This window comes from Peromyscus eremicus, chromosome 7 (genome assembly GCF_949786415.1).
Source record: "Peromyscus eremicus chromosome 7, PerEre_H2_v1, whole genome shotgun sequence".
NCBI classification, from domain to species: domain Eukaryota; kingdom Metazoa; phylum Chordata; class Mammalia; order Rodentia; family Cricetidae; genus Peromyscus; species Peromyscus eremicus.
In genome coordinates this window covers 40,334,866-40,359,232 of record NC_081422.1, presented here as the reverse complement: position 1 = coordinate 40,359,232, position 24,367 = coordinate 40,334,866, and the positions used below count along the sequence as shown (strand labels likewise).

General features: G+C 48.1%; 1 protein-coding gene across 2 annotated transcripts; it reads right to left on the bottom strand.

Moving 5' to 3' along the window:
- Positions 1-212: 212 nt before the first annotated feature.
- Pcsk7 (proprotein convertase subtilisin/kexin type 7) lies at positions 213-24,341 on the bottom strand. 2 transcript variants are annotated; one of them, XM_059267751.1, is made up of 16 exons: positions 23,768-24,341; positions 22,714-23,193; positions 21,955-22,089; positions 21,227-21,392; positions 19,309-19,399; positions 17,931-17,985; positions 17,137-17,275; positions 16,277-16,377; positions 13,699-13,866; positions 13,173-13,280; positions 12,636-12,738; positions 3,378-3,534; positions 2,589-2,683; positions 1,711-1,804; positions 1,334-1,451; positions 213-1,062 (listed from the first exon to the last, which is right to left on the bottom strand). In XM_059267751.1, exons 2-16 carry the CDS (start codon positions 23,179-23,181, stop codon positions 697-699), a joined length of 2,364 nt encoding a protein of 787 aa, XP_059123734.1. In that variant the 5' UTR covers positions 23,182-23,193; positions 23,768-24,341; the 3' UTR covers positions 213-696. The 2 variants fall into 2 exon arrangements, with proteins under 2 accessions (XP_059123734.1, XP_059123735.1); XM_059267752.1 differs by having other exon boundaries at positions 22,714-22,881; positions 23,768-24,339.
- Positions 24,342-24,367: the final 26 nt, after the last annotated feature.

Sequence of the window (24,367 nt, the reverse complement as noted above, 5' to 3'; positions counted from 1 at the left end):
GCCATTTCCCTGAGCACTTCACAGAGGAAGACAGGGTGGTCCCAGGCAGTGGCTCCCAAGCTGTCTTTGACATTAGTGTCTCAGCTCTCTGTAGTCCTACCAGACAACTTCCCCAATGAGGCAGCAGGGGTGCTGGGAATCACATGCCTCCCAGTCTCCCAGGAGCTTCACCTTCAGCAGGAAGGGAGAGTGGTGGTGGAGGCTAGGGGCAGGTTTGAGGTTGGCTTCGGACCAGATGCTTAGCAAAGGGTAATGGAGGCAGCTGCTTTTGAGCTAGGCATGCCCAGGCTTTTGCCAGCCTCTCCTCTGGGCCCTCTGTACAATGACACTTCTGTTGAGAGCGTTCCTGGGTACACAGGCATCTGCATAACTCATGAATGGGTAGAGGTCTCGGTGGCCTAGATCACTGACCAGCCTCAGAGGGGTGAGATCAAGGGCTGCCTGGTGTAGGTGCCAATCCCTTGTCCAAGGCTTATCAGCAAAGCTCAGCTAGAGGAACCTATGATCACCAGTTTTCTACCACTGCTCTTAAGATGGCCCTCATCCTCCTGAGGGTACCAAGAATGCTTCAGAGGCCTTGGCTTCCAGATGTCACTAAAATCAGGACCATTTTCTCTCCTGAGCATCCATGATTGGAAGCCTCATCACCAATTTGAGAAAGAGTCTGTTGCACATGGAGGACTCTGGGCCCTGGGGTCAGCAGATCTGTCCATCCTTCACCTGTAGCAGGTCTGGGGGTTGGTGCTGAGGATGGTCCAGGAGACTCTTACCGCTCTGGGACAGATTCCAGTCTCCTTCACTGAGTAGCTCTGGGGCCAGGAAGCTAGAGGTGGTGGTGCAGCCCCCATTCTCTGACTCCACTCCACCCTGGTCCTTGCTGTTGCATAGAGGCATTGATTCTAGCTCTGTCCCCACCTCCCTGGAGTTCTGGCTCCGCTGGGGCCAGGAGCAATGTCCGCTCCTACAACCTTGGGTGGAAGCCATGTTCCTCTGGCTCAAGTATACTTCTAGCATGTAATAAATGGTCCAGAAGACAGTGAAGCAGCCCACCAGCACCAGGGTCTAGGGAAAAGACAAACACAGACAGTGTTAGTGACAGGCTCTAGCCCAGAAGCATGAGCCTGGGGAGTCTTTCCCTTCTGGGGACCACCTTCCCAACCCAACCATTGCCATAGCCTTCCTCACATACAAGGAGGGAGCTAACAGGCTAGAAGTGATGCTAGGGACCCATGTCCTCCAAATGTCTCATTCCCCAGTTCACCTGGAGTAATACCAAGGACCAAATCTCCCAGGACAGTCCTGTCAGCTATAGCTGGAGTTCTGGTCTCTGTACCTTGAGTGTGTTAGGGGTAATGGTGTAACCATCCTCCTCAGGAATTTTCAGCCCAGGCGGGCAAGGCAGAGTGAAGTCATCATGCAGGTATTTTCCACTCATAGCACTTTCTAACAGACTACAGGAAAGAAAAGACAAGAACATACTACTAACATGGCACCTATACCATCTGCCCTCTATCTTACAGCTGAAGAGGGAGGGAAGCCCTAAAGCAGAGAGGGCAGAAGTACCCCGGGTTCCTAGTCCATGACCGCTGACATTGGCCTAAGCGTGAAGCACAGCTGGGGTTCAGAAGGTTGGGCTCCCTCAGTGGCACCTCCTGTCCACCCCACAAGAGCCGTCTCCCCCTCTCTCCTGATGGATGTAGCCAAACCTACCTTTGTCTGTCTTTGATGTCTACTGGACTCCACATGGAGCCATACAGGGTCAGCTGCCACTGCTGGAGGATGCCCACCTGGAGCGGCTCATCTCCTAGGGCAGTAAGTAGGTAGCCATGAGCTGTGGACTGTTGGCCAAGTAGAACAGCAGAGCCTGGCCCACCCAGCCACCCAAGGAGACTCAGACCACACAGTCTGCTATAGTTTGTGTCCCACAGACCCCAAGGGTCCTGCGGAAGTACCTCATAGGGCATTCTAGGGACAGAACAGAAAGGTTGAAGGCATACGGGAAGCAGTGTTTTGCCTTTGCCTCCCATACTCTGGGGTTTCATTTGGGATTTTCCTTCAAAGGAAAAAATGTCCTTCTATCAAATTCAAGGTTTAAAAGCTGCCAATCAAGGGAATACCTAACCTGACTGGAAGCTGGAAAGGCAGGTTCCATTGCCAGTCTCCATGCGATACTGCAGATAGTCAGTAGTCTTGCTATTGTGACCTTCACTGTTACCATGATCCTATATAAGTCACTTCAAGCCTAAGGACCTCAGCTTTTCTAAAAAGCAAAATGGTGAAAATTTGTCCTGCCCTTACCTGCCTATCAGGGCTGGCCGAAGGATGGTTATATGTGAAAGGGCTTGAAATGTGGTTTCAACAAGGAATATTTGTTGCTATCCTGAGGAAAAATGGATCAGTCACTTCTCCAAGGAATATAGAGGCAGTATAAATGAGCATTTAGGGACAATGCCTACTTTCAGGATAGGACATACTTCTTAGCATGTACCATCTTTACCAACAGCAACCCTACCTATTACCCATGGAACACTTCCTGTGGGGAGTGTGAGACTCAAGGGGACCAGGTAGTATAAGACAGGAAGGCTCACCTACATCCCTGATAGCCAGTCTGTAGATGCCTCTTGCTCTTTCCCCCCAGCACCGCACAGTGGAGAAGGTCCAGTCATTGAAGCCATTAGGATCCCTGGGAAAGAGCAAAGCAGAACACATGGATGGCCTGGCATGGACAGTGACCCTTATCCCAGGAACACGGAAGGAACTATAAGCATTTGGGAGGGTGCCATCCCACTCTTGGGATCTCGGGGTGTGAGGAACTTGTGTCCTTGTGTGTAGTAAAGGACAACATGGAGAAAGCACAGGCCTGGAAATGCCACAGATCTAAGTTTCTTTCTTTCTCTTTTAGACAGGGCTTATTATAAAGCCCTAGCTGCTCTTGAACTCTTTCCTTTTCCACCTTTGCAACTTGGGTGCCGGGGCTATGGTGTGTGTTGTTCCTTTTTCCGCCTTGCTAGCTAGCCATTGGGCCCAGCATGCTGAACAAATGTCTACAAGGAAGCCATACCTTCAGCTGTTGGCTTTTGAAACTGGGTTTTTCTAGACAGACCAGGCTCATGTCAAACTCATCATCCTCCTGTCTTATTGGCCTCCCCAGTGCTAGAACTATAGCTACCATACTACTACACTTTGCTTTCCAAAGGATTAGGGGAATGCGCGCAGAATATAATGCCAAGTATGTTATAAACACTTGAATAAAACATGGTGCATGGTTTCCAGCTGCTAAGGACAAGTGGTGCAGTTTCTTAGGACAGTGTCAGCATTTTCTCGAGAAAGCCCTTATTATGAAGAGAGGTCAGGAGGCTATGGGCAGGTGTACATACGAGTCCATGCTGCGGGGTGCGCCGATCAAAGACATCATGCCACTGGGACAAAAGAGTTTCAGTTCTAAGCTGCCACGTCGTGGGTGAGTGATGGAGACTGTCACTGCCACATGTTCCAGGGTCTTCAGTCCCGACATCTCCAGGTCCATCCTGCTGACTATAGGAAGTCAGGCTTGGCAGCTGGGAAACCAGCCCATAAACACTTACGCCCTCATTTTACCCCAACATATACAAAGGTACACATGTACTGAATCCACATACAAACATCTTTGGCACAATGTAGACTACCAAATGGAATGCAATGCTGCAGTCAAGTTCCCATCTAGTTTAGGGTCTAGCTAGGGAGACAATGAGGCCAAGATGATGTAAGAACCCCATCATTCATTCATCCCAAACCCATCCACTATGCACCTCCCACATTTCAGGTACAGTACGAGATGTAGGAAATACAAAGAGAAGTGTGTATAGTTCCTACCTTTATCTGCAAATAGAAAATGATACATGATATACATAATTGATATGGGGCATATTAGATAGCAGTGAGATATGCTGAATAAAGAAATCAACTCAGACTAGCAGAGGACATTCTAGAAGGGGAAATGGCACTAAAAAGATAGAGGTAAACAAACAATTCTCATATATGGAAGACAATACAATATTAATTAATTTATAAGCTACAACACTGGATATACTTCAAAGAAGTTATACAGAATGAAAAACTAATCTCAAAAGGACTTATACTTCACAATTACACTTGTATGACTTTCTCTAAGTAATACACCTGTAGAGATAGAGAACAATGTTGTTCTCAGCTGTCAGGGACGGGAAAGGAGTAGCACAAAGGAGTCCTGTGATAGCACACTTCAGATCCTGACTGTGGTAGTGGTTACAAAAGTACACACATGATCAATCACAGAGCTACACAGACAGACAGACAGACAGACAGACAGACACACACACACACACATACACACAGATGCTGAATGCATGCAAAACTGGTAAAACTGATCATGTGCTATGGATTGTGCCAATATCAGGTTCTTGGCCTTGATACTGTCTTATAATTATATGACATTAACACTGGGAAAAGGTACATGAGATTTACTTGTTCATTATTTTGCAACTTTCTATAATTATTTCAACTAACAAACTGGGAGACTCAACTGGGGACTAGGAAATTAGACTGCAGTGAGATATAATCCTACCTAAAGTATCCCTTCTCACATTAATTTTTCCCAACACATAAGACAAAGAGTGACACCTTAATTTTACAGATAAGGAAGACAAAGAAGTACCAAGAAGTATGGGAAACAGAAGTTAAGATGAGAAGGGCTTTACTTTTTTTCCTTTCTCTATAGACCAGGCTGGCCTCGAACTCAGAGATCCGCCTGCCTCAGCCTACTGAGTGCTGGGATTAAAGGCATGAGCCACCATGCTCAGTGGAGTGTCCTTTCTTGTTCATCATTAAGAAACTGATGTCTACACCATCTTCCCAAGGTCATAACTTACTTTTCTCCACCCCATGTCTCCCAGCTACATCTAAGACCATGCCCCAGGCTGGTTAACTTCAGCATGGTTTAGTAACTGCCATTATGGGTTGCTTATTACAGAAGCAATATAAATTAGTCAACAGTATGTTAGAAAAGGAGATGAACAAAAGTAAAAATGAAAGGCCCCATACTCCTGTAAGGCACTGGTTACTACCTACCTTGCCTCTCTGGATACGTAGGCACAAGTGTGTTTTCATAAATTTCATCTGTCCTACTGTGTCTGAAAATGGCCCTTCCACTCCTATTTCCTGGCTCTCTAATATCTTACAGCTCTTCTCGCCAACACTCTGTTTACATCTCTAGTCCCCTTTGCTTTCTTGTCCTTTTCATACAATCTTTGGCAAGAGTCAAACACCAGCCCAGTTATTCATCTCCTTGGCTGGATCTCTGTGCTTATTTCTTTCCTACTACAACAAAAAACAAACATACATAAGCCCTTTTTCCACTCTTCACTTCCCTCTGCCTACTAGTCAAAAGCATGGGCTCAGGGGCTGGAGAGATGGCTCAGTGGTTAAGAGCGCTGGTTATTCTTCAAGAAGACCTGGATTTAATTCTCAGCACTCACAGGGCTGCTAACAACTGTTCAGAACTCCAATTCCAGGGGATTCAACGTGCTCTTCTGGCCTCTGAGAGCACCAGGCACACATGTGGTGCACAGATACAGAAACAGGCAAAACACACATGAAATTAGAAAACCAAACAAACCCCCAGCTGTAGCAGCAGGACTCGAGCCATTCACTGGGCTCAAGTCCCAGCTGTCACTTCCTAGCATAGAAAACTGAGTTAGCTCTTAATCTATATACTCATGCTAGTAAAAGGACCTGGCCCTAGGGTTGCTAGTACATCTCAAGTGTACAGAATAGCACTTAGCAAATATCAAGGCTACATAAGTATTACATATTACTCCTTTACTGTCAGACTTGAGAAAGCTGTCTGTATTCTCTATTGTTTCTTCATTCCTTCCTAATCATCCTTTGTATTTTTCTATCAAAAAGCACAACATGTATTTCCTGAATTTTCCTTTTGTGGTACTGAGATTTGGACCAAGGTCTGTTGTATGCTAAGTGCTCTACCAAAGCTTTATCCTAAACCCTTTTTATTGTTTGACTTTTTTTTTTTTTTTTGGTTTTTCGAGACAGGGTTTCTCTGTGTAGCTTTGCGCCTCTCCTGGAACTCACTTGGTAGCCCAGGCTGGCCTCGAACTCACAGAGATCCGCCTAGCTCTGCCTCCCGAGTGCTGGGATTAAAGGCGTGCGCCTCCACTGCCCGGCTTATTGTTTGACTTTTATTTTAGTATTTTTTTAAAGATTTAGCCTGGTGGTATGCTGGGCATAGTGGTGCACGCCTTTACTCCCAGCACTTGGGAGGCTGAGGCAGGTGGATCTCTGAGTCTGAGGCCAGCCTGGTCTATAGAAAGAGTTCCAGGACAGCCAGGATTACAGAGAAACTCTGCTCAAAACGAACAAACAAACAAACAAAAACAAAACCAAAACAAAAAAATCCCAGAGATAAATACATTAAAAAAATAAAAAGACATTTATTTATGAGTATTTGCCTAGAGGTATGTGCGCCACAAGCATACCTGGTGCCCATGGAGGCCAAAAGAGGGCATCAGATCTAACTTGCAGTTACAGACTATTGTGAGCTGTCATGTGCGTTCTGGGAACCAAATCTGAGTTTTCTACAAGAGCAGACAGTGCTCTTAACTCCTGAGCCATTTCTTCAACCCCTTTTTATTAAGTTTAAATTACGTTCGTATATCCGTATGTTGGTATGTAAATTTAAGTGCCCATGGAGGGCAGAATATCCCCTGGTTGCTGGAGTTACAGGCAGCTGTTAAGATGCCCAACATGGGTTCTGGGAACCAAACTCAGGTCCTCTGCAAAAGTAGTACTCTTTCTTAACCATGGAGCCATCTTTCCAACCACCACTGCTGTTATGTACCCCAGGCAAGAACTTGCATTCTCCCTGCCTCAGCCTTCTGGGATTATACCACCATGGCCAGCTGCACACAGTTTTACATGTCATTTGGTTCTAGAGTATTTGCCATGACAAAGAACTACTTGTGGAAATATTTTTTTTATTTGTTTGTTTTTGATTTTTCAAGGCAGGGTTTCTCTGTGTATCCCTGGCTGTCCTGGAACTCACTCTGCAGACCAGGCTGGCCTCGAACTCAGAGATCCTCCTGCCCCAGCTTCCCAAAGAACAATTCCTTATACATTTTCACAATGAATGAATATTTTAAATTATCAACACATGGCCAATAGACCTATTTCATGGATTTCTTCCTGGGATTCCCCAGGCATGGATCATCCACTTCACCAGTAAGGATTTCTGAATCTGTAAGATGAAGTCTGGAAAGTATTTCAGTTCTTCCTCATCGCCCTTATACCAGACATTGGGGGCCACTCATTTCAAAGACCCTGCAGCCTTCAAGACATAGTATAGGTACAAGCCAGGTGGTGGTGGGGGGCACACCTTTAATCCTAGCACATGGGAGGCAGAGGCAGGCGCATGTCTGAGTTCAAAGCTAGCCTGGTATACAGAGCAAGTTCCAGGATGGCCAGGGCTACACCAAACCCTATCTTGAAAATAGATAAACAAATGAAAAGTATGGGTGCTAAACCATGGCCCATGCAGCACCACCTGCCACTCTAGTTCTAGGTCTTCCTTTTCCCTGTAGCCTGTGCTCCAGCCATTCTGACCTATATGCAGCTACCTGCAGACACCCTGACATACACTGCTCCTGGTGCCCTGGTGTCTCTATTCTCACCCTTCCTTCTGGCTAGCATATATGGCAAAACTCAGGTCAGGGACCAGTTTCCTTGAGCCTGTCTCCCTAGTAGTAGATGAGTGTCTTGGCTGTGCTCTCAAAGCCCCTACATTATCTCTGTCACAGAGCACATGACCTGATACTATCTCTATGCTTGCAGACCACACTTTGTTTCCTACCAGGTCGCATGCTTTTCGAGGTAAGTCATTTCTTAGGTCTGAATCTCTAGAACTTAATATTGTGCCAGGTATGAAGCAGGTCCCAGGGATTTGAGAAAATCAATCAAAGGTACGCCACTGAAGAAAACAAAGAATTACTCTGCATGGGAAAAGCAGGGCAAGACCCAGGTAGCAGTGATGTATAGAGGGACGAAAAACTCTAGAACTACTAGTCCAGGGACCTAGGAAGCAGTAATAGCACAGATGTAAGTAGAAGACTCTTGGGCAGTAGGCTAGCTTTTAATAGGTGATAAGGAGTCTGAGATGGTATCTGTTAATGCAATGTATTGGTAGAAGGGCAGCAGCACACTGTGACTTGGGAATCAACAGATGAACATATTCATCTGTACAGGTGGAGGACAGTCCTGAAATGGTGGTGGGGTGGGTAGGGAAGTACACAATGTTATGGAATATCACAGAGCAGAATCTAAAAAGGAGCTCAACCCAAAATGGGAGTACACGGTGATACGCTACATCCAGTTTTTTGCTCCTCTCATCCCCCACCTTGATCCTTACATCTGACTTTGGTTTATTTGGTTTTTGAGACAGGGTCTCTCTATGTAGTCCTGGCTGTCCTGGAACTCACAATGTAGATGAGGCTGGACTCTTTGCTTCCTAAGTGCTGGGATTAAAGGCATACAGTACCACCATGCCGGGCTTACACACAACTTTTAATTCTGTGGACAGGGACCTGGGTGGCAATGCCTAAAATGGACAACTACTTTACTACTTTGAATACCAGCTGGTTGTGCTGGTTGTTTGTTTTTTTTCCTCTGTGTGTGTGTGTGTGTGTGTGTGTGTGTGTGTGTGTGTGTGTGTGTGTACTTGATCCAAGAAAGAGTCATCTGGGAAGAGGGAACCTCAATTAAGAAAATTTCCCCACCAGACTAGCCCGTGGAGCATTTTCTTGATTGATGATTGATGTGGGCGGGTCCAGTCCATGGAGGAGGACAGTACCATTCTTGGGCAGGTGGTCATGAGCTGTGTAAGAAACCAGGCTGATTGTAAAACATCAGTAGCGAACTTCTGCCCTCCGGGGTTCTCCCATTGTGCTGTAAGCCTGTATTTAAGACCTCCTCCCTCCTTCAATAAACAGCATTCAGCATTAAAAAAAAAAAAAAGAAACCAGGCTGAGCAGGCCATGTAGAGCAAGTCCTAAGCAGCGTTCCTCCATGGCCTCAGCTTCAGTTCCTTCCAGGTTTCTTCTCTGACTTCCCTTCATGATATACTGTGTAATCTACAAGCCTAAATAAACCCTTTCTTTCCCACATCGCTTTTGGTCATGGTGGGTTTTTTGTTTTGTTTTGTTTTGTTTTGTTTTGTTTTTTTCGAGACAGGGTTTCTCCATGTAGTTTTGGTGCCTGTCCTGGATCTCGCTCTGTATGCACGCCTTTAATCCCAGCACTCGGGAGGCAGAGCCAGGTCATGGTGTTTTAACAGCACTAGAAACCCTAAGAAAATGGTCATCCTCATATATCACATATTATTACTATTGTCTTCAGCAAGTCCCCCCCCCCCCCCCGTTTTAACCTTTCATCCTCTATCCAGAAGACACCAAGCTCTGCTTTTTTCCATAATCTAGTGGAAGCTATGACATCTCTATCCTTCCTATTTATTTCCCGAGGGATCAGAATATTTAATGGAGGAATTGTGTGTAGGAGGGAGGTGAAGTCAAACAACACAGCAGCTCTGATGAGGAGGACACAGGGTGGGTGGGTGGGACAAAGAGTTATGGAGTACATCTCAGAAGACACTCATGGTTCTAGAGTTTCAAGTACACAAAGAAAATAGGAACTTTGGACAGGGAGCCCAGAGAGGACAATGGAGCATAGTGGGTCATGGGCAGAGGAAGACAAGGCTAACCTATCTCTAGGGTCAGAACAAGAAGGTTCAAAAGGATGAACTCCAAACTTGTCTCTAGAACTCCAAAAAGGGAGTGTGCTGGGAATACTGCTCAGTAGGAGAGTATTTCCCTCACATGAACAAGATCCTGGGTTTAATTACTATCAGGAGATCGAGGGTGAGGGAGGAAGGAAGGGAAGGAGTCCACACAAACTGAGAGTCTTGGAAGGGTGGAGAACAGTACTTAGCATGTGGGCAGAAATCAGCTGGTATTGTCAGACTGCACACGAGGACCAAGGGCAGGTGCAAGTGGGTATCTCGGGAATCTTAGACAGACTCAGTGGAGAAGAAACTTCGGGCAAGGCTCACTCTCCTCCCATCCCTGACAGGGATTTCAGAACCAGTGTGAGCTCCTTCCTCCTCACTATCAGTGGAAAGAAATGCCAGCCTGTTTTGCTCTTGAGTTGCTCTGCTCAACATGATAGTCTAGGCATATGAGGCTGCTTAAATTAAAAATTCTCTGTAACTAAATGCAATTAAAGTTCAGTTCCTTGCCTGGCATGGTGGTACACGCCTTTAATCCCAGCACTTGGGAGGCAGATATAAGTAGATCTCTATGAGTTCGAGGCCAGCCTGGTCTGCAGAGTTCCAGGACAGCCAGGGCTGTTACACAGGGAAACCCTGACTGGGGGGAAAAAAAATTAAAAAAGAAAAAGAAAAAAAAGTTCAATTCCTTGGTCACAGTAGCCACATTTGAAATGTTTGACAGACTCAACAGCCACATATATCTGGACAGCTTCCTTATGGCTAAAAATCCTGATTAACAATGCTCTGAACCCTTTAAGGTCATTTCACTTATTCTGCTACTGTCTGGATGCTCAGCTCCTTTTGCCTACCTCCTTTCCCTTTTTTAAAAACAGGTCTCCCTCTGTAGCCTGGCTGACCTGGAACTCACTATATAAACCAAGTAGAACTTGTGTGTTAGGATTACAAACAGGTGTTATCATGCTCAACTTCCCTCTGCCTCTTAAAAAGTTTGCTTCCAGTCTCAGACCTAGAGTCAGCCTGATCTTGCTTGAAGACTATGGCTTGGCTCTAGGGAATAGGGTCTGTGCTATCTGTGGCTGTAAGGGTTATAAGGCATCAGGATCAATTATGGCTCTCAGGGATGATGTGTTTGGACCATCTCGGATTGGAGGGGAAGGGGTGTCTAGACTATCAACTAACTAGGCTGAGTTGCTCAGTTCTGTACTACGTGAATTTCACTCCTTCCACTACCAAGCCAGCCTTCAGGCTCATACCTCCTGTTCCGTTTTGTTCTATCTGTTGAGGGCTGAATGTATTCAGGACAAGAATTTCCCTGGCTTCAGAAGTGGGCAGGTCTATTACCACCTGGTGAAGGACTCCACTAGACAGACTCCTGGATCTTTACCTCCCTCTGCATCCCACCCTCCTTCTATCAGAACATCTACCCCTTCTACAGTTCTAGTGACCAACAAGCAATTGCCAGCTGCCTTATAGCCTATGGAAGATGTCAGATTTAAGGGGAAACATTTCTTGGATAATGGGAAGCAAAGGATAACCAAGCTGGAGAGGTCTCTGCCCCTCCAAGCCCACTTGCTCATCTGACAGAAGTGACAGGGAACAGCCCTGGATGAAGTAAAGGTTAAAGGCCCACAACCCCCAAGACAGTGTGTGAGAGCCAGGGGCTTCCCAGAACTACATTCCTGGGGATGTTTCTGCCCTTCCTAAGATAGTGTGATTTTTACAGGAAAACATGTTCCCTAGGCCCTAGGTCTCCTTCCATGCAAGGGAAACTAGCGAGAGTGGGATTATGCTTAGGGAGAAAAGCATTCAACCTCTCTATCGAAGCCTCCATGGAGAGAGGCTGCCCTATCCTCCCAAAGTCCCTCCTTTGGTCATTCCTTCTCCTAGACACCATGCTTCTGGTTTGAACACCTTCAAGGGGCACAGAAAAATAAGGACAGAGTTCTGACATCAGTAAGAAGTACAACATTCCTCAATATTCACAAAAAGTAGCAAAATAACTCTGCTTGTCAAAATTTCTTCAGGGAAAAAGATTGTCCCTTGAGGCTAAGGGTAGGAACAACTGGGGAATGTGCACAGAGAGGCTGGGGTATAACTTAGTGACAGAGTATGTGCTTAGCAAGCATGAGGCACTGAGTTCTATCACAAGCATCAAAACAACAAAAACAGTGCAGGAAGAGGGTCACTGAGCAAAAGGTCCGGCTCTAGCTTCCCGTTTCTCTCAGAAGGGTTTCCGCCTCTATGTTCAGCATACAACCTCATCCCCTGACTTAGAAGATGTCCTTCACTCCTTCACAGACTTTATAATGGGAAGCCATGGAGGTAAGGGCAGAGGATGGTAGGCAACCCAAGCCCAGGGGACCTATAGTTACTCCTCTATCCCACCCTAGGAGATAGTATCTGGCTTTCTCTGGAGGAGCTCCAGAACCAAAGTCTCGAATTCTTCTCCTTCATGCTGAGAACACCCGGCTGGATAGGGCTATTTGGCAAGATCTTAGCCTGAAAGTCAAAGGAAGTTCTCTCAGCTCCTGGTGAGGCTCCCAGAGGCTCACTCCCACTCTACTCACTGCCTTCCTAGCCCATTGCTCACAGCTCCTTCTTACTATTAGGAACTCAGGAGAAAGGTCTTGTTAAGCAGCCAGGGGGCCAGCCAACTCAGAAGCAGCAACATGCCCTAAAATGGTCAAAGAAAACTCCACAGGTTTGGCTGCAGCTCAGCTCCTGAAGGAAGGGGGAGAACTGGGCAGGGAGGATGAGTTTAGCATAGCTTCCCCATCCCCCGCCTCAAGCCCCGGACCTAAGATTAACCCCTTGTGCTGAGGCTTACCATTCCATAGCACCTCCAGAGAGTGGGGGGACCGAGGGACAGCCTTATTTTCTTTCAGCACAGGGCTGACATAGGAGGCTAAGTAAGGGACAGATGTCCAGATCTGTTCAAGGAAAGTAAGGGACAGCATTAACCAACAAAGCTTATTGTAATTACACACACACACACACACACACACACACACACACACACACACACACGTGCACTTCAGTCAGATCTTTAAGGCCTAACTCCCTGGCTTTCCTGTCATCCCACTCTTTTACCCGAGGTTCCTTCTGTGCCCCAAACGCTCCTGAGAACATCAAGTTAAGGAATCATGTCCAGAATGGAAGGAGAGAACCAGAACCAATGACAGCCCAGACTCCATTCAAGCTCTCCTACTCTACTAACAGCTTGGGAACTTCTGTTTTCCACTGATAAGATGGCTATCAGCCAGGATGAGGGCTAAAGCGGTCAAGTGCCAGGCAATGTGGAGGCATCAGGTAGCCTTCCCTCAGTCTCTACGCAGGGTGTCCTGCTGGCTAACACCTCGTTCACCTTGGCGGCATTGACGAGTCTCCAAGCGTTGAGCAGGCCGAAGCCATGCTGGTGGCTGTGGCTGAAGCCAGCCTCATTGGTGAGCCAGTCTGCATGGCGATCCTCATACTGCAAGAACAGAGGTCTGGTGAATCTCCAGCCTTGCCTGACTCCCTTCTCTCCACTCACCTACCAACTGAGCCAGTCCACACCTTCCCACTGACGTGACTAGAAATGGAGTCCCTCAAAAAAGCTGAGACAAAAGGTTAAAGGCCCATGATCTCACGACCTGAGTGGCTTGCTTCCTGAGAGGGAGCAAGAGAACCAGCTCCCAACTGAGACTGCCCTGTCAGAGCTCATCTTAGGTAAATGGCCTGAGCAGAAGAGGAAGGAGTGAGCTCTGCTCTGTGATACTGCTGGAGTCCTCACACCCGTGCTCTACATATCCCACCCAATGTTGGAGACATTTGGAGTCTGGAGTCTCCTGATAGTCCAACCCTGGAATGGGGTGGGGCTGGGCACTTGTTAGCTAGTTGCCAACTCTAACCTGGGTGGCTGTGAAGACAATGATGTGCTGGATGTCCCGCCATGTGAGGCAGGGCCGCACCTGCAGCATGAGGGCTATCATGCCAGCTGCCAGAGGAGCTGCAGCTGAGGTCCCTGTGTGGCCTTCCGTGCAGCCAGTGCCCTTCTGAAGGTCCCAGTCAGTGGTCACCTGCAAAGTGCAGTAAGGAGTGGGGAGGGTTAGACACTGGAGGAAGGGAAAGGACAGTCCTCCAAACAGGCGGCCCCGCCCTTTTGAGAGCTGTAACTTTCCCCACGTACAGAGGGCCAGGCATAGGAGACCCTTAATCCTCTGGCTTTTGGGATCTTTAGATGATGGGAACTGGAGTGACTCTAGGGCAACAACTGTAGGAAAAGGAGATGGGGCATGAGAGAAGACGTGGGTACACATAAGTTTCCTGATTCTTGCTCCTCAAATTCTTTTTTTATTTTTATCACTTCATTCCAAAATTCTCTATCCAACTATCCATAACCCAGCTAGCCAGAGAAAAAAGTGGCCAGAGCTGCTACTGGGCCCTAGCTGGAGCTGGGGCAGACACTGGTGAGAGCATTCCCCAAGAAGGTTACTGCAGCCTTGCTTGAAGCCTGCTGCAGTTTCACTGTCTACATGGCTTCTCGGCCATGCACTACTAGCCAACTGGTCAACCACAGGACAAGCTGCTTTCCTGCTCTGGTTGTTGTCTTGGTTGGGTTTCCGTGAGTCCCTCTTTCTACTCATGTTTCTCAGATAAGACATGGAAGTAGGGAAAAGACAGTATCTGTTTGGTCTCAAGTTCTTTTCATGTCCCACCAATAAAAGCACATCAAATGTTTAGCTGAGCAAGACCTGCTTAAACCTGCTCCCCCCACCCCCCAAAAGCCAGTACAGGCTAGAACTTTTTTCTTTCAGTCTTCTCTTCTGGGTCAGATACCAGGATGCCAACTTCCACCAAGAGCTGCCTTTCTCCATCGTATTCCCAGCCTCTTTGCAGCTGTTACAGCAGCTGCCAAAAGATGTAATTTTCACCCAGACACTGTGCACTCTTAAAGGAAAGGGAAGAACATGCCAAACTGTAGTCTCAACGAGAAAGGAAGTCTGGTTGGTGCCAGGGAGCAGATTGATTTTTTCCTGTTAAGGAAACCGCCTCACAGTGATAGTCTAGAGTACAGATGTGAAGTCTGTGAACTTGCCCATAATGGCAAGAACATCACACAGCACTAGGACAATCTAGGGAAGCTCCCTGGGCAACAAGCCAGATGGTGGGAAGTCTATTCCCCTGGCCCTTACCCTCAGAGGCAGAGCTCCATCCAGCTGCCTGGTCACACAAACAGGAGGTTGCCAAAGCAAGGGCATTCCAAAGATGGGAACTTGGCTGAATACACTCACTTTTCAAATCTGGACAAATTATAGTTCAGATGGAAGGTGGGGGTGAGGGTGAGAAACTGAGCTGAGCTGGGAGGGCAAAGCTAGGCTACGCTGAAAAACAATGAAGATTCTGCTACAGCGCCTTCTTAGGTCCCTTGCAGGGGGCAGGACTGGGTGGGTCCCAGAGCTCTGCCAGGTGCTAAAGAGCAGAACAAGTTCCTGTTCTTCCTAACACAGGCTAGTAGCACCCCAGGCTGCCTATAAGCTTCTTACTTTTCACTTTAGTCTGCTCCCTTCTCTGTTCTCCCTGGAGTGGGGGTCAATTGGCCTACAGCCTTGGAACATTGTGTTGACCAGAAGTCATTTCCTGGCATAACCCTGTGTGAAGATGAAGCTGCTTAATTCCCAATGGCCCCCGAGACCTCCCAACTGGCCACTGGCAAAAGCTGACAGCATCTGACTCCTGCCCAACTCTGGCCTGGAGTCTTCTATTCTTACTTGACACTGTTAGTGGCAACAGCGACATACAGGGTGCTCTAGGACTGTGATCCAGAGGCCTGATTTATGTGGCTGGGTTGGAGCCCAGCAGAGGTCCCTGAGTCCTTCAAGGGTTATGTGGGCTAGAGAAGCTCCATTCCCCTGTTGCATTCTCAGGCTTTGGCTTTAATCAGAGCTGTAGGGAAGGCTGGGGTCACGCTGACAGGCCAGTTCCAACTTCCTATCCTGTGCATCCTTAAGATAAGTACTGCCTTTATTCTTAAGTTGGACATGGCAGTCAGTATTTATAAAAGGACTGAACAGCACTGTGGTGATGACCTCAGGCCACAAAAAGTAGTAAAAGCCCGAATTCTACCACAAGGATCCCATTACCAAGTTAAAAAGTTTAAGATCAAAACCACTAATGCAGGAAGATCAGGAATTCAAGGTCATCCTCAGCTACATAGTGAATTCAAAGCCAACCTAGGTTATATGAGACCCTATTTCAAAGAACAGGATGGAAAAAATGTTTTACCAGGTGTACTGTGTCATACTTGTAATCTCAACATGTGAGAGGCCATGGCAGGAAAAAGGCTTGTAAATTCAAGACCAATTTGAACCATATTATGAGTTCAGAGCCAGCCTCAGCTACAGAGTGAGCTCTTGTCTTGAACCCCCCTTCCCCCACCTCATAGATGCCGCAGGGAAACCTTGTAAGAAGGGCCCCCAAAGCGCTCACAATGCTCCGAAGCATCTTGTCTCCACCACTGAAGGTAACTGCCAGCATGGAGGCACATTCTTCTGCATAAAAAGGCATCCGTCCCTCTTCATCCACAGCACCTGGCACAAAAAAGTAAGATAGGCGCTCACCTAAGGAGTGGATCCTGTGGCTAGCACCTGCTTCTGGAGTTGCCTTCATCGTGAAGGGATGGGGTTGTCCTGAGTTGAAAGAACAATAGTCCTTATCTGCATGTGGGCAGGTAGCCTCAAATGGCAGAGGGAATTCTTACGCTATACCACTCTTCCCATAGGCTTCAGGCAAAATCAATGGCCTTCCATCTCTGTACTTAGTCACTTGTTTTCAATATTTACTCAGATCTACTGTGAGTCACACATATTAGGCATTAGAGCCATGTGGAAAAAGCCACATCCTGGAAGGGGTAGGAAGGAGGCAGTATGCAGTGGTAGAGAGGGGTGGGGACACTCCCTTGTAACCTGGAGACTCACTGCTAGGCTGATGCTACGGTTAGGTAGGAAGTAAGCAAATAATAATAAACATGGAACGACAAACTCTATGACTGGGAGCACAGGCCAAGAGTCCTTCACTCAGGTGAAAGGGCAGGCAGAGCCAGCTTTAAGCCAGCGGCCATGGAAAGAGACCAGAGGAGGTCAAACCCATCACAGTGGTAGTGGAGACAGGTGGGTGATTTCTGGGGAATGGTTGAACACATCCCAGAGAAGCTCTGAAAGCCTGCAGGAGCTGGGCTAATTCTACCTGATCTCCAAGAAAAGATCATGGTTACACATTTAGATAAAGAGTGAAGCGAGATGCAAAAACCACCCACTGGCCCCATTCCCACGACGTCTCTAGACCACTACCTATTGTGACAGTGTAGATGGAGTTGGCATAACCATCGTAGTTGCAGTTGTCATTGTGCTGGCCCCCGTTACCACTGGCAACCACAAAGATACTCCCAAAGCCCTGGCGACCAGCCATCACTCCATGTTGTAAGGCGGCCTGAAGAACAAAAATGTCAGGCTATTAGTCAAAGAACTGTACCTATTGGACCAAAATCACTCTTCTCCTCCCACTTCTGGGAAGAAAAGAAAAATGGAAAGGTCACTGGGCAAGGGAGAAGGAGATTTAGACACAGACATAAGGTGGGAGAAAGCTAGAAGAAGTTAAACAGCGTTTGACAGATATTCAGATAGATTCTGCTTATCAGATGACAGAGCAGGGTGAGGAACAGAAACTCAGAATGAGATCCAAGAGAAACAAGCTGGAAACATTCCTTTCTCTGAGAACCAGTGTTCTACTGGCCCCATCCTGAGCAAGGCACGCACTCTTTCTTTTTTTTTTTTTTTTGGTTTTTTGAGACAGGGTTTCTCTGAGTAGCTTTGCGCCTTTCCTGGATCTCAATCTGTAGCCCAGGCTGGCCTCGAACTCACAGAGATCTGCCTGGCTCTGCCTCCTGAGTGCTGGGATTAAAGGCGTGCGCCACCACTGTCCGGCTCACACACTCTTTCTTGAAAGGATGGATGGCATGCCTATGCTAAATGGTGTAATGTGGGCACTATAATGAGTGTGGGCTGGGAAGAGGTTTGACTGGTGCTTCTTCTAGAACTGAATGAAGAAGATGTCAAGTTTCCCAGACTTCATGCATCTCAGTTACCTTTCCAAGCTGGTGAGGACCATCCACTGTCTTCCCATCATCATCTGGGCCCCAGCTGTTGAAACAGGCAAAGGGAAGAGTGGAACTAAGTTGGGGCTACCCAGCCAGGGTCTCCTTTTTACCAAGCCACTCTTCTGCCTGCAGCTTTCACTCTTCTCTCAAGGAACCCCATGATCAAAAGACACATGGTGTCAAAGGTCCATTGTCTTCCAAAGCGGAAAATAAAAGTGTATGCTAAGGTTCTTCTTTTATTTGGAATGTCCCCAACTTAGGACGACTTTATCCTGTTTACCCTTCCTCAGGTCCCAGGAATCAGGATACACAATGGAATAGGGACAGTGTCACTGCTGGGATCTACAGATCTACTACTAGGCTAGATGAGAGACATTCATATTGCATACATTTAAAAGTATTTTTATTAAATTTTATTTTATGTGTGTGAGTGTTTTGCCTGAATGTACAAAAACAACATGTATAGAGTGCCCGAGGAGGCCAGGTGTCAGATACCTTCAAGCTGGAGTGACAGAGGGTTGTGAGCCACCATGTGGATGTTGGGAACCAAAACCAGGTCCTCGGCAAGAGCATCAAGTGCTCTTAGCCACCAAGCCATCTCTCCAGCTCCAGGCTCCCCCCCCCCCCCCCCCCCCCCCCCCCCCCCGCGTTGGTTGTTGTTGAAACAGGGTCTGTCTATATAGTCCTGGCTGTCGTAGAACAGACTGGCTCAAATTCAGAGATCCACCTGCCTCTGCTTCCTGAGTGCTGGAATTAAAGGTGTGTGCTACTATGCCTGGCAAGTTCTTGGTTCTTAAGTTGAGTAGGCCTATGAGATGCTTCAGCAGTAAAGGCTTGCTGTGCAAGCCTAGTGGCTGAGCTGGATCCCTGGAGCCATATAAAAGCAGAAGGAGAAAACTGTCTACACAAAGTAGTCCTCTGACCATGGCACAGGTAAACAACACCTCGAACTAATAATAAACTAAACTTAAAAAGAATTTAAGAAAGGTACTAGTTAGGGGAAGAACAGGCGCTATCAATACAAATGGGGGCCACCCACCCTAAATTCCTCTTATCCAGCCACTCGACCCACAGTCCTAAGCTTCCAGTACAGTTTTGAAGGGTGGCACTGAGATTCAGCCCACTCTCTTCCAAGAGCCTGAGTGTAGACAACACAGGCATGCTGGGGCACTCTTTGTGTAGCAAGCTGACTACCAGAGTGACAGGGGTTGAAGACTGAGTACCCAGGGGCTGGGGAATCTAGGTAAATGAGGAAAACAGCCTTATCAGCTGAGTAGGCCGGAGACAGCCTGTTTTGCCATGCTTTTGTTGAAGACCTGTCCCAGACACTCCAGGCTCTCACCCTCTCACCTGCAGCTCTCCTTACCTGCAGCTGTAGATGTCATTGATCTGATAGTGCTTGTTGAATGCCACAGCCTCCATACTGTCTGTGAGTGGTCCATCCAGCACCCGGATACCTAGGCATTGAAGGTATACCAGCTCCTCACTGATGCTTGTCCCACAAGAAACTAGAAACAGTGCACTTTCCCCAAGGGGGTGCCAGGTGGCAGGGAGGTATGTGTGGAAGACTTACTTTTCCTATATGTTCTTTTGTACTTTTGTGTGTGCATATGTTTCATGACTATACAACACACGGGAGTGTGAACGCATTAGTGTGCATATGTGCGTATGTGTGTGTGTGTGTGTGTGTGTGTGTGTGTGTGTGTGTGTAGGTAAAAGGTCTATCTAGGTATCATTCTCAGAACCCTTGTTTTTGACACAGGGTCTCTCATTGGGACCCAGGGCTTGCCAATTAAGTTAGGTTGGCTGGCCAGTGAGCCCCGGGAACTCATCTGTCTTTGTCTTCCCAGTGCTGGAATTACAAAAGCACCCAATTGTTTCCAGCTTTTTACACGGGTGCCAGGGATCGAACTCAGGTCCTCATGCTTGCATAACAAGCACTTTATAGAGCTACACACCAACCCCTCTTTTGTAGTTTGGATTCTTACACGATATACATATATTACTAATTCAAAAATGTTTTGTTTTTTTTTAAAGACAGGATATCAGAAAGCACAGGTTTGCCTTAAACTTACTACATAGCAGAGGATGAACCCCTAAACCTCCCGCCTCGACTTCCCAAATTCTGGGATTTTGAACAGGCAGGTATATACCGCCATGCTAGCTTTCAAAAGTGTCTTTTACTATCATGCTTGAACTCAGATCTAATGATCCTGAGAGGTGGAAGCACTACGCTAGAATGTAGGTAATCCAAGATTTCCCCTTAGCCTGGCATTTCATATGAAACACCTATTGTGCTCGACACAATACAGAAATTCAGTGAATAGCACTCATTATCTTTGCTACCCCCAGGGATGCTCAAGTTCTCCCTCTAAAATGGAGTGGGCCACAGTGTGGTGACAAGTTAAGGACAAATGGGAATATAGAAGGGGCTTGGACCCTGAAGGTTTCTAGCCTCTTCTGTAGTCTCATTTGCAGAGTGCTGTGGCCCCCTGCTGGGGAACATGAGGGTTACACGGGCAGCTTTCTGAGGCTGTAGGTTCCCAGGGTTTAGTCAGGATTCAGGGCAGTGCTCATCCTTTCCCCTTGATTCACATGACTGAGAGATGAAAGAACACAGAACTACCTCGGCTGGAGACTAGGTTCTTTTGAGAGAATGGAGAGCAGGGACTGGAAAGGTGGGACTGAGAGAGTCGCCTCCATAGATGAGTCATGGAAGGCGGCAAACTGATGAGAAGGCATTTCATAGACTAGGAAAACACCAGCAGAGCATGGTCAAGTTGAAGGAGTTGTTACAGTGATGTGGGTCACTGGTGAGTTCAGCCATGATCAAAAACGGGAAGGAGACTTGAGCAGGTGCAGCTTGGGACCTCCAGCCCACAACACAAGCATTTCCACATTTACCTGTTTTATACTGTAAAATAAATACTCTTGCTAAAAAGCCCATTTGAAATACCACAGCCAGTTGGCAGTAGTGGCGCACGCCTTTAATCCCAGCACTTGGGAGGCAGAGGCAGGTGGATCTTTTTGAGTTCGAGGTCAGCCTGGTCTACAAAGACAGTTCCAGGACAGCCAGGGCTACACAGAGAAACCATGTCTGGGTGGGAGAGCGGAATACCACAGCCATGAAAAATCAATGAATTAATTAACTTGTTATGCTCTTATGCCTTATTCTAGGCTACAGACATTGAGGATGGGAAAAAGAAATTTCAGAATGGAGAAGAGGGTAGAGAATGACCATTGTGTCCCAGGAGCTTCCCAAAGACAGGGGAAGCATGAGTTACCTGCTATTCGGCTCCCATAGGCCACACCCACTGCACAGAAGCTGTTGTTGGGCACAGCTGCAATTTCTCCCGCACACCGTGTCCCATGGTGGTTACCATTCTCCGCATCAGGGTGGGGCATAGGATCTGGGTCATTAGAGTTGAGGTCATAGCTACCCTCTGGGCTCTGAAACATTGAGGGGTCAATAAGTGGTCACTTACTGGTTAGAATGGGTCAGTTACTATCAGGAACTGTCAGGGAGAACAAGGAACTGGGAGTTTCCACCTCTAAGTCAGAGTTAGCAAGTCCATCACCTTGAGCAAACAAGGGTTGTAAGATATGAGTCAAGGACACTGGGGAAAAAGTGAGAAGGGCCAAGGCTTGCCAGCAAAGGACTGTGCCCACTGCTGGGGGAAACCCGTGATAAAAGAGATTTCAGATTCTCTAAAGACACACCTTAGCCAGAAGTTTTCAGAACCTCTGAAGAGAAAGTAGGTGCCTATAAGGCCACTCCCTGCTCCCCAGGGAAGGAGCAGCAACAACAGGAAGCAGGAAGCATTGCCTGGAAAGTCACCTTCTGGCCTTAACTGCCAGTGTGGAAAGCAGACTGAGAAAGGAGAGTGGACAGCACTATCCCCCTCCCAGGCTGTTTGGCTTGGCTCACCCCTTCTAGGGAAGGGAACAAAAGGGAAGCAACACCAAAGAGAAGGAGCAACGTGGCAGCAAGGGGTCATTCCAGGCCACTCACATAGTTGGGTGCAATGTCCTGGACGGTGTGCTCCACTCCATCGTCCACCACCACCACTGTCACCCCTCGCCCAGTTACATTTCGCTCCCACACACCTGTCACATTGATGTCTCGGCCTGGGCTCCGTCGATTGTTCTGTAGGAGACAGAGAGACCCAGGGACACACAGCTCGGCCCAGAGGGACAAGTTAAAGCTAGCCCTTCCTTTGGCTTCTACCAAAGAGCCAAACAGAGGCTATAGACCAAGAGGTTAGTGGGGAACAGAGCCCGGAATGGACAGTAGAGTCCCGCCCCTCCATTCCTTGGTCTCCAAGAAGGTTTGCCACCATTTGTGGGTGACTTGGGGTGAAATGGCTGCTAGGGCTAAGTGGTAATTAGTACACAGTAAGGTTAGCAGCTAGCCTATACATAACAGGGTCTACCATGTGGAAAACACCTTTTCTAAGTGCTTCACATCTACTCATTTTAACGGTAACTCTCTGAGGTACACTTTATAGGGGTGCACAGAGAGGTGAAGCAGCTCGGCCAAAGGCACACGCTGGAAAGCAGAAGGCTAAAATAGAAGCCCAGATCCAGGTCCACAGAGAGTGCATACACCCTCAGCACTGCACTGCTCTGCACAGCGGTCAGGGAGGGTAAGAGCAAACTTGACTCCCAGCCCACAGACACGTCCCAGCCCTCAGTCAAAGCAGAGGGCAGCTCTGTCAAAGCCTCAGTCAAAGCACACTAGAGCAGACACTGTCTATCTGACTGCACTTACCAGGTGCCACTGCTGCGGATACTTGGGATCATTGAAGTGGATGCTGCGCTTGGCCCGCCTCAGCAGCCTCTGCTCTGAATGCCAACGCACAGCTGCGTGCCCGGCTAACACAGCCTCTGCCTGCTGTCGCATGGCCTCCACCTCCATGGCTTGCCTGTGCCCAGCGGGCTGGACAAAGAGGTAGTGCCCCTGAAGCTCTCCAATGCGCCCGGCATTCACCAGGCCTGCTGCCCGGGCCACGGCATCTGCCTGCTGCGTCAGACTCTCTTCCTTCCTCTCTCCTTCTAGGTTGTCCAGATGTACGGCCCAGCTTAGCCCCCCTGCACCCAAGGTGTCAAGCCCACCTGCCTCTGACAGGCCCATGACCCAGGGAACCATAAAGAAGAGCCCGGCTAATTCCAGCCAGAGGCAGATGGGCAGGCCCAGGGGGGCATCCAAGTGTGGGACTTTCTGCCTCCCTTTCGGCATCAGAACAGCAGGCTGCAGACAAAGGGAAAGGACATCAGCAAAGAAAGAGGCAGACACTGCAGGAATCTCAGGAGTGACCGTGGTCTGTCAGTGTGTTCCCCTTGGAAAGCCCAACCCTCTTCCTTCAAGTGATTAGTCGTTTGATATTCATACTCTCCCTCCCCCACCAACTACATTTGCCTCTAATCAAAATGCTAACACCAAGCTGGAGTACGAGCCAGGGCTAACCCCAGGGGATGACCTCCCACGGCACAACGGACCATCCCTGCTAGCCTGGCATCATTCAGGTGCTCATGGGCTTCAGGCTGTTCACTCAGGGTATTCAAAGTACACATCACTCCTGTGACCGAAAGCATCAGGAGCTCACCTCCCCTCTTTTTTGACAGGATCTCACCATGTAGCCCTGGCTGTCCTGAAACTCACCATGTAGACCAGGCTGGCCTCAAACTCACAGAGAGCTGCCTGCCTCTGCCTGGGACTACAGGTGTGTGCCACCACACCCAGCTCCACCTCCCTCTTATTTAGAGACCACATAAGTCTTTTCCCCAGCTGACTTCTGACTCCCACCATGGGGCCCCATTCCTACCTGGGCTCTCTGCGAAGTTTAGGTCTTGGTCTGGGTAACCACGTCACATTCATTTTGTGAAACTGGAGGAAAGGTGTCACCTTCACTGTGAGCAGTGTTGACTGGGAACACAAGCTGCAGACCTGTGGGCCCCAAGAATTGGGGGGGGGGGAGAAGGTGTCCCACTAAAGCCAGCAAAGCAGGAGCTATAGTGAAGGCCAGGACTGACCGGTGACCAAATGTTAAGTATCCTTTCCAGGGGTGTGAGTCATGGACTGGAAGGGATCCGTCCCAACAAGGCCACATCAGTACAAAGCCCCGCTATCCCACTTCTTGACCTAGTATGTCGTTCTCTTCTCAGTTGCTTCTCTAACAGCTTAGCAGGACTTAAACGCTAGCATCCTGTTACCAGGAAACTGGCAGTCGGGCCCCCAGCAGCCCAGGTGGGGAAGGAGGGAGAAAGCGGAGGAGAAAACTCAACAGGCGGAAATGCACGTGTGGAAATGACTGGCAAGAAGGGCTGGAGAGCTGTCCCTGTCTCACCAGGGTGGCTTTTCAGTGAGCGCACATGCTCCACCCTGACTTCAACCACGCAGAGGAGAACGGCCAAAGTAGAGCGAG

Bases quoted from the DNA above. Each gene is read 5' to 3' on its own strand.
- Pcsk7 (XM_059267751.1), bottom strand. From the start codon at position 23,181: ATGCCGAAAGGGAGGCAGAAAGTCCCACACTTGGATGCCCCCCTGGGC. The intron at 13,867-16,276 runs GTGAGCGCTTTG...TGCACTTTGCAG, and splicing joins ACAAGATGCTTCGGAGCATT to GTGACCACTGACTGGGACCT. The intron at 1,452-1,710 runs GTAGGTTTGGCT...TCTTTCCTGTAG, and splicing joins GACATCAAAGACAGACAAAG to TCTGTTAGAAAGTGCTATGA.